Genomic DNA, 12,727 nt, shown 5'->3' with positions numbered 1-12,727 from the left:
CGACTCGGTGAAACATAAGATATTACAGTTTTTAATGTCCCGTTGGTAGGATATCCTTAGTCTTATGTTGTCCAATTTATTTTCAAATGATTGAACATTGGCTAATAGGATTGATGGAAGAGGCGGTTTACTCGCTCGCCGTCGGATCCTTACAAGGCACCCCGACCTACGTCCACGATATCTCCGTCTCTTTCTCATGCGAATGACGGGGATTTGGGCCTTGTCTGGTGTCTGTAGAATATCCTTCACGTCCGACTCGTTGAAGAAAAATGTAGACTAAGTGACGATTCGATTTAAGTGGAAGTTAGGATTTTTACCACCATGTGTCTCTAAAGCCCCTAATCATCCTGTTATTGGTGTCTTCCTCCTGAGCAATCACACCATTTACTTACATTCCCTGGGTGTAAATCAAATCTATTACAGCAATTATCTGACTGTGTGCACAGGGCCCGTTAGGCAACAGTCACCTTCGGCTCGGGAATAGGCACGTCGTTTTATGATTTATGTTTTTTCTTTGACTGTGATTTACTGGGCAAAAGCATATTTTTATGTGCTCAAGTGTTTGGCCAGTTTTTATGTTGTCATATAAGTGATCATCTTGTCATAGCTACTGTATGTGTTTTTCAATGACTCGTTGCCTTCTGTCATCCCTCTTCTGTCATCCCTCTTCTGTCATCCCTCTTTCTTTCATCTTTGTCGCTCTTTTTCTATCTTTCATTCAATCTCTCCTATTTCCCTTCTGTCTTCCTCTCTTACCCCTCTATCCCCCCACAGTGGCTCACTGTGCGTCGTCCAGACAGATAATCTCTCACTGGAAGAACTGCACGCGGCACGACTGTCCCGTCTGCCTGCCGCTGAAGAACGCCAGCGACAAAAGGAACCAGCAGCGTGAGTACCTGTTGTTTTTCCCCTAGGACCCTTTACTCCATCACACGCGTGTGTGTGCGTGCGTGCGTGCGTGTGCGTGTGCGTGTGTGTGTGTGTGTGTGTGAGTGTGAGACGTTGGGTATTGTGAATATCCTCCCATACAGGTGATTTTTGCATTAGCATAGCCATTCAAGTAGATACAGTGCATTCGGGAAGTATTCAGAGCCCTTGTCTTTTTCTACATTTTGTTACGTTATGGATTCAATCGTTTTTTCCTCATCAATCTACGTCCACACAATACCCCATAATTTTTGTAAATTTATTACAAATAAAAAAAACGGAAATATAACATTTACATAAGTATTCAGACCCTTTTTTCTGTACTTTGTTGAAGCACCTTTGGCAGCGATTTACATCCTCGAGTCTTCTTGGGTATGACACTACAAACTTAGCACACCTGTATTTGTGGAGTTCCTCCCATTCTTCTCTGCAGATCCTCTCAAGTTCTGTCTGGTTGGATGGGGAGCGTCGCTGCACAGCTATTTTCAGGTATCTCCAGAGATGTTCGATTGAGTTCAAGTCCGGGCTCTGGCTGGGCCACTCAAGGACATTCAGAGACTTGTCCCGAAGCCACTCCTGCGTTGTCTTGGCTGTGTGCTTAGGGTCGTTGTCGTGTTGGAAGGGGAACCTTCGCCCCAGTCTGAGGTCCTGAGCGCTCTGGAGCAGGTTTTCATCAAGAATCTCTCTGTACTCTGCTCCGTTCATCTTTCCCTCAATCCTGACTAGTCTCCCAGTCCCTGCCACTGAAAAACATCCCCACAGCATGATGCTGCCACCACCATACTTCATCGTAGGGATGGTGCAAGGTTTCCTCCAGATGTGACGCTTGGTGTACAGGCTAAAGAGATCAATCTTGGTTTCATCAGACCAGAGAATCTTGTTTCTCATGGTCTGAGAGTCCTTTAGGTGCCTTTTGGCAAACTCCAAGCGGGCTATCATGTGCCTTTTACTGAGGAGTGGCTTCCGTCTGGCCACTCTACCATAAAGGCCTGATTGGTGGAGTGCCTCAGAGATGGTTGTCCTTCAGGAAAGGTTCTCCCATCTCCACAGAGGAGCTCTGGAGCTCTGTCAGAGTGACCATTGGGTTCTTGGTCACCTCCCTGACCAAGGCCCTTCTCCCCCGATTGTCTCGGAGCTCTACGAATAATTCCTTCGACCTCATGGCTTGGATTTTGCTCTGACATGCACTGTCAACTGTGGGACCTTATATAGACAGATGTGTGCATTTCCAAATAATGTCCAATCAATTGAATTTACCACAGGTGGACTCCAATCAAGTTGTAGAAACATCTCAAGGATGGTCAATGGAAACATGATGCACTTGAGCTCAATTTCGAGTCTCATAGCAAAGAGTCTGAATACTTATGTAAATATGATATTTCTGTTTTTTTTATTTTTAATACATTTGCAAAAATAGTTTAATTTTTTTTAAATAATGCTGTAACGTAACAAAATGTGGAAAAAGTGAAGGGGTCTGAATACTTTCCGAATGCACTGTAGATTACTTTTGGTCAGATAAACCGGTTGTTGTCGCCCCTCAGCACTGAGTTTTCATTCAGAAATCTGGCTCCTCAGCCACATTACATTTTAATTGTATTTCAGGTTATTTACATACTGTAGGCACAGATACAAAAACATTGACACATTGAATTTACAACAGTCAGATGCATTTTACACTATAACACACTTTAGCTATAAATGGAATGCGATGTAAAGGTTTATTTTAATTTTTTACAATGTAACTAAATTGTCAACAGAGAAGCATGCTGAGCTGAGAGGATAGAACCCTATAGTGAGTGAGTGAAAGGATGTGTGGAGTGAAGTTGTTTTCAGTGGCGCCACCTGCAGGCCTTATCCCTGGCTGCGCTCTGTGCTGGCTCGCTGGCTATAAAGGATTCCTGTAGAACCATGGGCCTGTAATCTGACACCCTGGGGGAGGGGCTCGGGAGCTTCTAACAGTGGGGGAGGGGCTCGGGGAGATCATGCTCTCTGATTGGCCTGAAGAGCAGTGACAGATTTAAATCCCCCAAAGAGGCAACGTGCACACACACTTTGCCTGTCACAGTTCAACATACAGTAAGGTATAGAGCAGTAGTAGGATCTTTGGGTGAAAACAGATAAATACATTATTTTAGATCGTAAAAAATATGAATATAGGATTTACAGATTTGTTTGGTTTAACAACTCTTGAGTTTTATAACTTCCATGAGAATCTTTCCAATAAGTAAGTAGATTGCTTTTCATCAAACGTAACATACGGCAGACCTTTTCTGGAAGGGCGTACTAATGGTTTATTGACATAGGCCCAAGCCAAGTCCTAAAGGTAGTTCTGTTTTGTTGTCAATGAGAAAAATGGGGGAGGGACGGGAGTTATGTGCAATAGTGTGCATAATTACTCACATCTCCTTCTCCTCTCCACTTTCTGTCTCTCTCTCTCTCCCCCCCCACTCTTCTCTTCCTCTCCCCACTCTTCTCTAAAAAAAATTCTCCACTCTCTCTCCAGCCATGCTGGGTTCGCCCGGTGCTAGCCTGCAGAGTGCCATCAGTGCCACGGTGGGCACGGGCCCTCCCGGCAGCTCCCCGGGTTCCTCCATGAACATTGGCAGTGCCAGCAGCGGGCACATCGACCCCAGTTCCATGCAGCGGGCCTACGCCGCCCTGGGCCTGCCCTACGGTAACCAGTCCGCTGCTCAGGGACAGGGAGGACAGAACACAGCCCAGGGAGGGCAGCAGCTACGCTCCATCAATGCACTAGGTCAGAATGTTGCTTGGTCTCATTGGGTCTCTAGGCTAGATTACTGTAAAGCACTTCAGGACAATTGGATAAGAGCATCTTCTAAATGACTAAATCGTAAATGTAAAAATGGGTTGATAGACGCATAAGATTGATTCAACTGAATAGAATTTTGGGTTTGCAAATATGCACAGTTTGAAATTCCAGAGGATGACACATGAAATGGTTAAATAAACAATGAATTGTTTGTTTGATTGGTTGACTCGTTAATTCATTTTGGTGTAGTTCTCTGTATAAGGGTCAGGTGTGATGCGTCAAAGGGGTATAGTGAGGGTATTGGTCACTGTTTTGGTTGTAATGCTGACTCTGGTTGGCTGTGTTTTCTCCCAGGCACTAACATGAACATGGCCGGAGGAGGGATGGGCGTGCCCTCGGAGACCGGCATGCACTCAGACTCCTCGCTCCCCTCGTCGCTCAACAAGTGAGTCCACTAAAGTCCACTAACCCGTTTGGATTGTCTCTCTGAATTCTATGCCCTAGTTAACTCCAACTGGATGGTACGAAGCTGGGCTCACCGCAGTGTACAGCAGCGCTCCAAAAGTATTGGGAGAGGGATTTTTTGTTTGTTTTGGCTCTGTACCCCAGCACTTTGGGTTTGAAATGATACAATGACTGAGGTTAAAGTGCAGTCTCAGCTTTAATTTGAGGCTTTTTTCGTCCATATCGGGTGAACCATTTTAGAAATTACAGCACTTTTTGTACATAGTCCAAAAATATTGGGACAAATTCACTTATGTGTATTAAAATAGTCAAAAGTGTATTATTTGGTCCCATATTCCTAGCACGCAATGATTACATCAAGCTAGTGACTCAACAAACTAGTTGGATGCATTTGCTGTTTGTTTTGGCTGTGTTTCAGATTATTTTGTGCCCAATAGAAATGAAATGAATGGTAAATAATGTATTGTGTCATTTTGGAGTCTCTTTGATTAGAAACATATTCTATTCTTATTTACAAAGACTTCTACATTAATGTGGATGCTACTATGATTACAGATAGTTCTGAATGAATCGTGAATGATGATTGAGAAAGTTAGACGCACAAATATCAAGTCCCCAAGACATGCTAACCTCTCACCATTACAATAACGGGAGGTTAGCATTTTTGTGGGGGTATGATATTTGTCCGTCTAACTTTCTCACTAACAGAGCTTGAGAGGATCTGCAGAGAAGAACGGGAGAAACTCTCCAAATACAGGTGTGCCATGCTTGTAGTGTCATACCCAAGAAGACTCAAGAAGACTAGCTCAATTGGTAGAGCATGGCGCTTGTAACGCCAGGGTAGTGGGTTCGATCCCCGGGACCACCATACGTAAAAATGCTTAATGGCATATTATTATTATTACTGAGTAAAGAGTCTGAATACTTATGTAATTGTGATATTTCTGTTTTTATTTTTTATACATTTTCCAAAATTTCCAAAAAAACTTTTTTTGCTTTGTCATTATGGGGTATTGTGTGTAGATTGATGAGGGGGGAAAAAACTGTTTAATCAATTTTAGAATAAGGCTGCAACGTAACAAAATGTGGAAAAAGTGAAGGGGTCTGAATACTTTCTGAATGCACTGTATGGAAAAAGTGCTGTAATTTCTAAGCGGTTCATATGATATGGATGGAAATACCCTCATATTAAAGCTAACAGTCTGCACTTTACCCTCATAGTCATTGTATAATTTCAAATCCAAAGTGCTGGAGTACAGAGCCAAAACAACAATGTGTCACTGTCCCAATACTTTTGGAGCTCAATTTAAATAGTAACTTTCATGAAGAAAGAAAACATTCTGCAAAAAAACAAGGTTTTAGGCTTAGTTATAGTGAAAAGTCAATTCTGGTCTTCATTTTGATAGTTTGTTGCAAAAGTGTTATTTTAGTAGTAAATCTAGCTCTTTTTGCCCCTATTGGTTTAACTCTACCATTATAATCGTGATGTAGAGAAGGTGCCTCTACGTCATCTCAAGGGGAGGAGTTTGGTATGAAATACACTCCCTTCTAGTGCTGGGTGGTACCACCTCAAGGCTTACTATAAAAGCAGGTGACAGTGCGCTTTATTTGGCAATGGTCTTGGTAAGTGGACTGTGCCAATCAATATATTTAGCATGACGCTTCCTTGACTAGACCACTGATGTTACACATAATTCAGAAGGCAGTAAAGCACATTTCCGCATATGACCAAATGAAATGGTTTTGTTTACCGTTTCATACAAATCTACATGTTTACAAAGAAAAACAAACATGTAGTCTGAGGGTTATACGTTTATATTCGTAGCTACATCCATCGTAATAAGAAATGGATGACAATCGTGGTCATGTCAACTCGTTGTATTCTTTCCCTATGACTGATTGGTGCCGCAGTGTGCTAAAACAGTTGGCTCATAGTTCAATGGATGTTAGTTCTAATCCTACATGTGGCAGATATCAAATTAAATAATCCTTTATTTATAATATTCATCCCGTGCCCACACACTTCTAATTTTGAAAAGTGAAAGCATACCTGTGAGAGGGGTCGCCCTGGTAGTAGTTGTAGGTTTTTATACAGTACCCAAGACCAATCTGTGAGTTAATTTGATAATTGGAAAAAGAGCTACTGCATAAATACTGCAGTGCGGGTTGGATTGAATTGAGCCCCATATCTTAATTTTCAAGGTGGTGATTGCACTTTTTTTTCTCCCAACACAGTACCGCAATAAATGTGAGTCCACATTTGAAATATTTTTTTACGCCCCATGGGGGATTCAAACTTACTCCACAAGTGACAATAGGTGTCAGGAACTCGCCACCTTACCACTGAGTTAACAGTCCATATTGGCTCGCAATGCACACAATGTTATTATCAGAGCATGCCAGTGGATTTTCTGGTAAGTATTCTTTAGTGAGAAAGTGTCGGGATCAGGTACCACTATGTTTACCCACCCCCAAAATGAAAATGTATGAGCAATTTCCCCCACCCACCATTTCTCACCTGAATGCATTTTTTGAATATATGAAGGGGTTGGGCAAAGGCTGAAATTGGGGTTACATCCCTGATAGCTACAATGCCACTGTTTCTACTTAGTTACCTGACACACAGCATTACACAAGTTATTCTCTCATAGTTACCTTGGTGTTACGCTTATGTTAACATGTTTCCTTAGTGATCTTGCTCTCCTCTCTTTCTCTCCGTTCTCCAGTCAGTTGATGCCAGACGGGTTGGGCATGGGGGGCATGGGCAACCTGCCTGGCGCCAACCCTCTCTCCGCCTCGGGGGTGAGGAAGACGTGGCACGAGCACGTCACTCAGGACCTACGCACCCACCTGGTGCACAAACTGTAAGTACCACCAAGACGCTTGCATTCCCTCCCTTCAATGTTTTCTCTCCTCGATGACCATTAATCTATCAGGGTTAAATAGGTGGGCAACCCACATGGCTTTGCCACCATATGGCTAAGGGTATAGGAGTTGGACCATTTGGGATTGGACCATTGTGTACACTTACCTAGCCCGTTCAGGTCTGTGTTATGAAAGGAAATGCAATTTTCAGATTATTGAGACACATTGAGGTTGCCACTCTCTACTCCAACTCACTTTTTAATTCTCCCTTTATACTGTCCCTCTTTCCCTCCACCATCCCTTCTTCTCCATGTCCTCCTGCAGAGTACAAGCCATATTCCCCACCCCAGACCCCGCAGCACTGAAGGACCGGCGGATGGAGAACCTGGTGGCGTACGCTAGGAAGGTGGAAGGGGATATGTACGAGTCTGCCAACAGCAGGGTAACTAACTCAAGGTGTAGGGGGACATGTACCAGTCTGCAGGGTAATGAACTCCAGTGGAGGCTGCTGAGGGGAGGACGGCTCATAATAATGGCTGGAACAGAGTAAATGGAATGGCATCAAACACATGGAAAACGTGTTTGATGTATTTGATACAATTCCACTTATTCCGCTCCAGCCATTACCACGAGCACGTCCTCCCCAATTAAGGTGCCACCAACCTCCTGTGATGAACTCACTACTCCCAACTGCTTGAAAAGCCAACATAGACTGCATCCCAATCTCCACACTTCTCCCGTAGTGTGCACTTTAAGTAGCTGATATAACATGCAATAAAGTAAACAAAATATACAGTGAGGGAAAAAAGTATTTGATCCCCTGCTGATTTTGTACGTTTGCCCACTGACAAAGACATGATCAGTCTATAATTTTAATGGTAGGTTTATTTCAACAGTGAGAGACAGAATAACAAAAAAATCCAGAGAAACGCTTGTCAAAAATGTTATAAATTGATTTGCATTTTAATGAGGGAAATAAGTATTTGACCCCCTCTCAATCAGAAAGATTTCTGGCTCTCAGGTGTCTTTTATACAGGTAACGAGCTGAGATTAGGAGCGCACTCTTAAAGGGAGTGCTCCTAATCTCAGCTTGTTACCTGTATAAAAGACACCTGTCCACAGAAGCAATCAATCAATCAGATTCCAAACTCTCCACCATGGCCAAGACCAAAGAGCTCTCCAAGGATGTCAGGGACAAGATTGTAGACCTACACAAGGCTGGAATGGGCAACAAGACCATCGCCAAGCAGCTTGGTGAGAAGGTGACAACAGTTGGTGCGATTATTCGCAAATGGAAGAAACACAAAATAACTGTCAATCTCCCTCGGCCTGGGGCTCCATGCAAGATCTCACCTCGTGGAGTTGCAATGATCATGAGAACGGTGAGGAATCAGCCCAGAACTACACGGGAGGATCTTGTCAATGATCTCAAGGCAGCTGGGACCATAGTCACCAAGAAAACAATTGGTAACACACTACGGCGTGAAGGACTGAAATCCTGCAGCGCCCGCAAGGTCCCCCTGCTCAAGAAAGCACATATACATTCCTGTCAGAAGTTTGCCAATGAACATCTGAATGATTCAGAGGAGAACTGGGTGAAAGTGTTGTGGTCGGATGAGACCAAAATGGAGCTCTTTGGCATCAACTCAACTCGCCGTGTTTGGAGGAGGAGGAATGCTGCCTATGACCCCAAGAACACCATCCCCACCATCAAACATGGAGGTGGAAACATTTATGCTTTGGGTGTGTTTTTCTGCTAAGGGGACAGGACAACTTCACCGCATCAAAGGGATGATGGACGGGACCCATGTACCGTCAAATCTTGGGTGAGAACCTCCTTCCCTCAGCCAGGGCATTGAAAATGGGTCGTGGATGGGTATTCCAGCATGACAATGACCCAAAATGCACGGCCAAGGCAACAAAGGAGTGGCTCAAGAAGAAGCACATTAAGGTCCTGGAGTGGCCTAGCCAGTCTCCAGACCTTAATCCCATAGAAAATCTGTGGAGGGAGCTGAAGGTTCAAGTTGCCAAACGTCAGCCTCGAAACCTTAATGACTTGGAGAAGATCTGCAAAGAGGAGTGGAACAAAATCCCTCCTGAGATGTGTGCAAACCTGGTGGCCAACTACAAGAAACGTCTGACCTCTGTGATTGCCAACAAGGGTTTTGCCACCAAGTACTAAGTCATGTTTTGCAGAGGGGTCAAATACTTATTTCCCTCATTAAAATGCTAATCAATTTATAAAAAAATTTACATGCGTTTTTCTGGATTTTGTTGTTGTTATTCTGTCTCTCACTGTTGAAATTAACCTACCATTAAAATTATAGACTGATCATGTCTTTGTCAGTGGGCAAACGTACAAAATCAGCTGGGGATCAAATACTTTTTTCCCTCACTGTACACTGAACAAAAATATATAAATGCAACATGCAACAATTTCAACAATTTTACTGAGTTACAGTTCATATAAGGAAATCAGTTAATTGAAATAAATTCATTAGGCCCTAATCTATGGATTTCATGTGACTGGGCAGGGGTGCAGCCATGGGAGCCAGGCCCACCTACTGGGGAGCCAGGCACAGCCAATCAGAATGAGTTTTTCCCCACAAAAGGGCTTTATTACAGACAGAAATATTATTATAGACAGAAATACTCCTCAGTTTCATCAGCTGTCCGGTTGGCTGGTCTCAGACAGTCCCGCAGGTGACGAAGCCGGATGTGGAGGTCCTGGGCTGGCGTGGTTACACGTGGTCTGCGGTTGTGAGAACAGTTGGACGTACTGTCAAATTCTCTAAAACGACGGTGGAGGCGGTTTATGGTAGAGAAATGAACATTAAATTCTCTGACAACAGCTCTGGTGGACATTCCTGCAGTCAGCATGCCAATTGCACGATCCCTCAAATCTTCAGACATCTGTGGCATTGTGTTGTGTGACAAAACTGCACATTTTAGTGGCCTTCTATTGTCCACAGCACAAGGTCCACCTGTGTAATGATCATGCTGTTTAATCAGCTTCTTGATATGCCACACCTGTCAAGTGGATGGATTATCTTGGCAAAGGAGAAATGCTCACTAACAGGGATGTAAACATATTTGTGCACAACATTTGAGAAAAATAAGCTTTTTGTGCATATAGAACATTTCTGGGATATTTTATTTCAGCTCATGAAACATGGGACCAAAACTTTACATGTTGCGTTTTATATTTTTGTTAAGTATATGTTATTTCTAATCTCATGTTGTCAATTCCTGCAGGACGAGTATTACCACTTCCTGGCGGAGAAGATCTATAAGATCCAGAAGGAGTTGGAGGAGAAGAGGCGCTCGCGGCTCCAGAAGCAGCCTGGCCCCATGGCAGGGGGGGGGACGGGGGCCCAGCAGCAGCCAGGCATGGCCCCTCAGCCCAACTCCATGGGTCCCAGCCAGTCCCCACGGCCAGCCAGTGAGTACCCTCCTCCCAGGACCTATGGAGACCCCTATATTGAAGGAGGGAGCAACATAATCACTTATGTTTATTATCATCTTATTACCATGTATGGGGCAAACCCTTCATTTTTTTCATTTAGTCATGCATTGATGTCAATGGGAGACTAAGTGGAAATTTGACTTAAGTGAAAGTTAGCATTTGGCCCTATAACAGGATAATGATATGTTTGTTTAAAGTAGGTGTTTGAGGCGGTAGTTAGCTAATTTGGATGCTTTGGTATATGACATGTTGACCACATCTCATCCCTCTCGTCGTCCTCTCTTTCAGATGGATCTGTGCCTATGCCCAACGTGCCAAATCAGATCATGCCCCGCATGCAGCTGTCTCAAGGTACCAGGCCTTCTCCTGCAATTCAACATTTGTTTCTCATCCTCCTTTCATCCAGACACAGTCACCTGCACACTGACTGTCAGCCCCCCTGGTGGCCAGTTGCTTTAGATACTATAATCACACGCAAATAGTTTAAATGGTTTATTCAGCAACTGTTTCTCCATAAATGTTTATTTAGATCATTACAGCCAGTGTTTCCCCTGTATTCATTTAAAAAGCTAAAAGAATGAAACCAATATAATAAACAATTAATTTTGAAGTACTTTTGGGATTGCTGAATTACCGACCGTGCTCACGTGGCACATGCCCAGGGGCCCCGATTTTTGCATAAGAACACAGAATTAGCCATAGCAAAATTCAGTAGAATTGCGGGAAATTTGCACTGCAACATTTTCTGTCAGCTCCATGACAGAATGTGTAGATTAGCTGAAAAATTGCTTAACATTTCTTTCAAAACTTTATTGGCTCCATGGGGGAAAGAAATAGCCCCTTTTTGATCCAGAAAAAACCTTGCTTATTGCTAATAAAACATCTGCCTGATAATACGATATGGTGCCATGTATAGGCTATGGTAAAAGAGTCAGCCCTAAAAGTATTTTTTACCAATATGCTATTGGGCTCATTTCTGGGGGGATTATAGATAGATAGATCATTTTGGAGTATAATGTATTTTTAAAGTCCCCGTAAATGACCTCAGTCATTCTACCCCCAAAAAATATCCTGGGGGGGCATACCCTGTGACCTCCCGCCACCACGCCGCAAAAATATATATAGGGGAAACACTGACAGCAAATGAACAAGTTTGTGAAAAGTTATGACTTAGCTCCAAACTGACTCAGTGACTCCTTCACCTGCTCATCAGAGCATAGGGTAATGAATTACAACATCTCAGTATTGTAGACACCACTAGTCCTGTGTGTGCTGATTGTGTGTGTGTGTGTGCACCCTATGTTTGTGTGCGTGTCTCCTCTCCCGCATAGGAATCAATCAGTTCAACCCCATGGCGATGCAGAACGTGCAGATGTCCCAGGCGCCCATGGGGGCCCGCGCCGCCTCGCCCATGAACCACTCGCAGCAGATGAACATGAGCTCTGTCCCAGCGGTGAGACTTCCATGTTCCCTCTATGCCCCTGTTAACTCTTTCCTTCTGTATCTCCTTCCCTCCCTTTCTTCTCTCCTCTTCTCTCCTCCTCTCACTCCCTCTCCCTGTCTCTCCATTTCTCTCTCTCCCCGTCTTCCTCTCCCCGTCTCTCCATCGCTCTCTCTCCCCGTCTTCCTCTCCCCTTCTCACTCTCTTTGTCTCGGTCTCTCCATTAGAAGACAACAACCGTTTTACCTCCCGTCCTTCTCCACTACAGTGTCTATGGAAAGTCTACACCTTGAACTTTTTAAAAATTTTTGCTGCCTTAAAATTAAATCTAAAAAGGGATTAAATTCGATTTTTTCCCTACAGATCTACACAACCTACTCCACATTTTCAAAGTGAAAGAAACTTTACAACTCGCTGAAAAATAAAACTCTCCCATGGTTTAGGTTTTAAGAAAACTGAGGCGAGTTTTCCTCTTAACTTTTTACCTGGCCTTTGCGCCTTTCATATTTATTTTGATCCAGACAAACTCCCCATTCCCTGCCGTTGACAAGCATACCATAACATGATGCTGCAACCACAATACTTCAAAATGGAGAGGGTTTCACTCTGTTGTATTGGATTTGACCCAACCCTGTAGTTTTTAATTTAGGCCAAAAGGTTTATTTAACAGCATTGTTTGATTTGGATGATTTGGAGTGGATTTTTTAACACAGGCTTCTTTTCACTTTGTCATACAGGCCAGTAATATGGAGTGAATCCAATGTTGTTGTTTTTTTGGGGGGGGGTAGATCAG

The 12,727-nt window shown here is 43.6% G+C and overlaps 1 protein-coding gene across 3 annotated transcripts in view; it reads left to right on the top strand.

Annotated features, from left to right (window-relative positions):
• The window catches only part of LOC121568737 (histone lysine acetyltransferase CREBBP-like), an 89,443-nt gene that overhangs the window by 41,204 nt on the left and 35,512 nt on the right, over nucleotides 1–12,727 (top strand). For all 3 annotated transcript variants that reach the window (XM_045214658.1, XM_045214659.1, XM_045214657.1), the window contains exons 5-12: nucleotides 775–888; nucleotides 3,431–3,682; nucleotides 4,052–4,142; nucleotides 6,889–7,026; nucleotides 7,352–7,469; nucleotides 10,283–10,469; nucleotides 10,782–10,844; nucleotides 11,825–11,946. In XM_045214658.1, the coding sequence (XP_045070593.1) occupies nucleotides 775–888; nucleotides 3,431–3,682; nucleotides 4,052–4,142; nucleotides 6,889–7,026; nucleotides 7,352–7,469; nucleotides 10,283–10,469; nucleotides 10,782–10,844; nucleotides 11,825–11,946 (1,085 nt within the window). The remainder of the gene's footprint in view (nucleotides 1–774; nucleotides 889–3,430; nucleotides 3,683–4,051; nucleotides 4,143–6,888; nucleotides 7,027–7,351; nucleotides 7,470–10,282; nucleotides 10,470–10,781; nucleotides 10,845–11,824; nucleotides 11,947–12,727) is intronic.

This window comes from Coregonus clupeaformis, unplaced genomic scaffold (assembly GCF_020615455.1).
Source record: "Coregonus clupeaformis isolate EN_2021a unplaced genomic scaffold, ASM2061545v1 scaf0293, whole genome shotgun sequence".
Taxonomy (NCBI): domain Eukaryota; kingdom Metazoa; phylum Chordata; class Actinopteri; order Salmoniformes; family Salmonidae; genus Coregonus; species Coregonus clupeaformis.
This window is presented reverse-complemented; position numbering and strand designations above follow the sequence as displayed.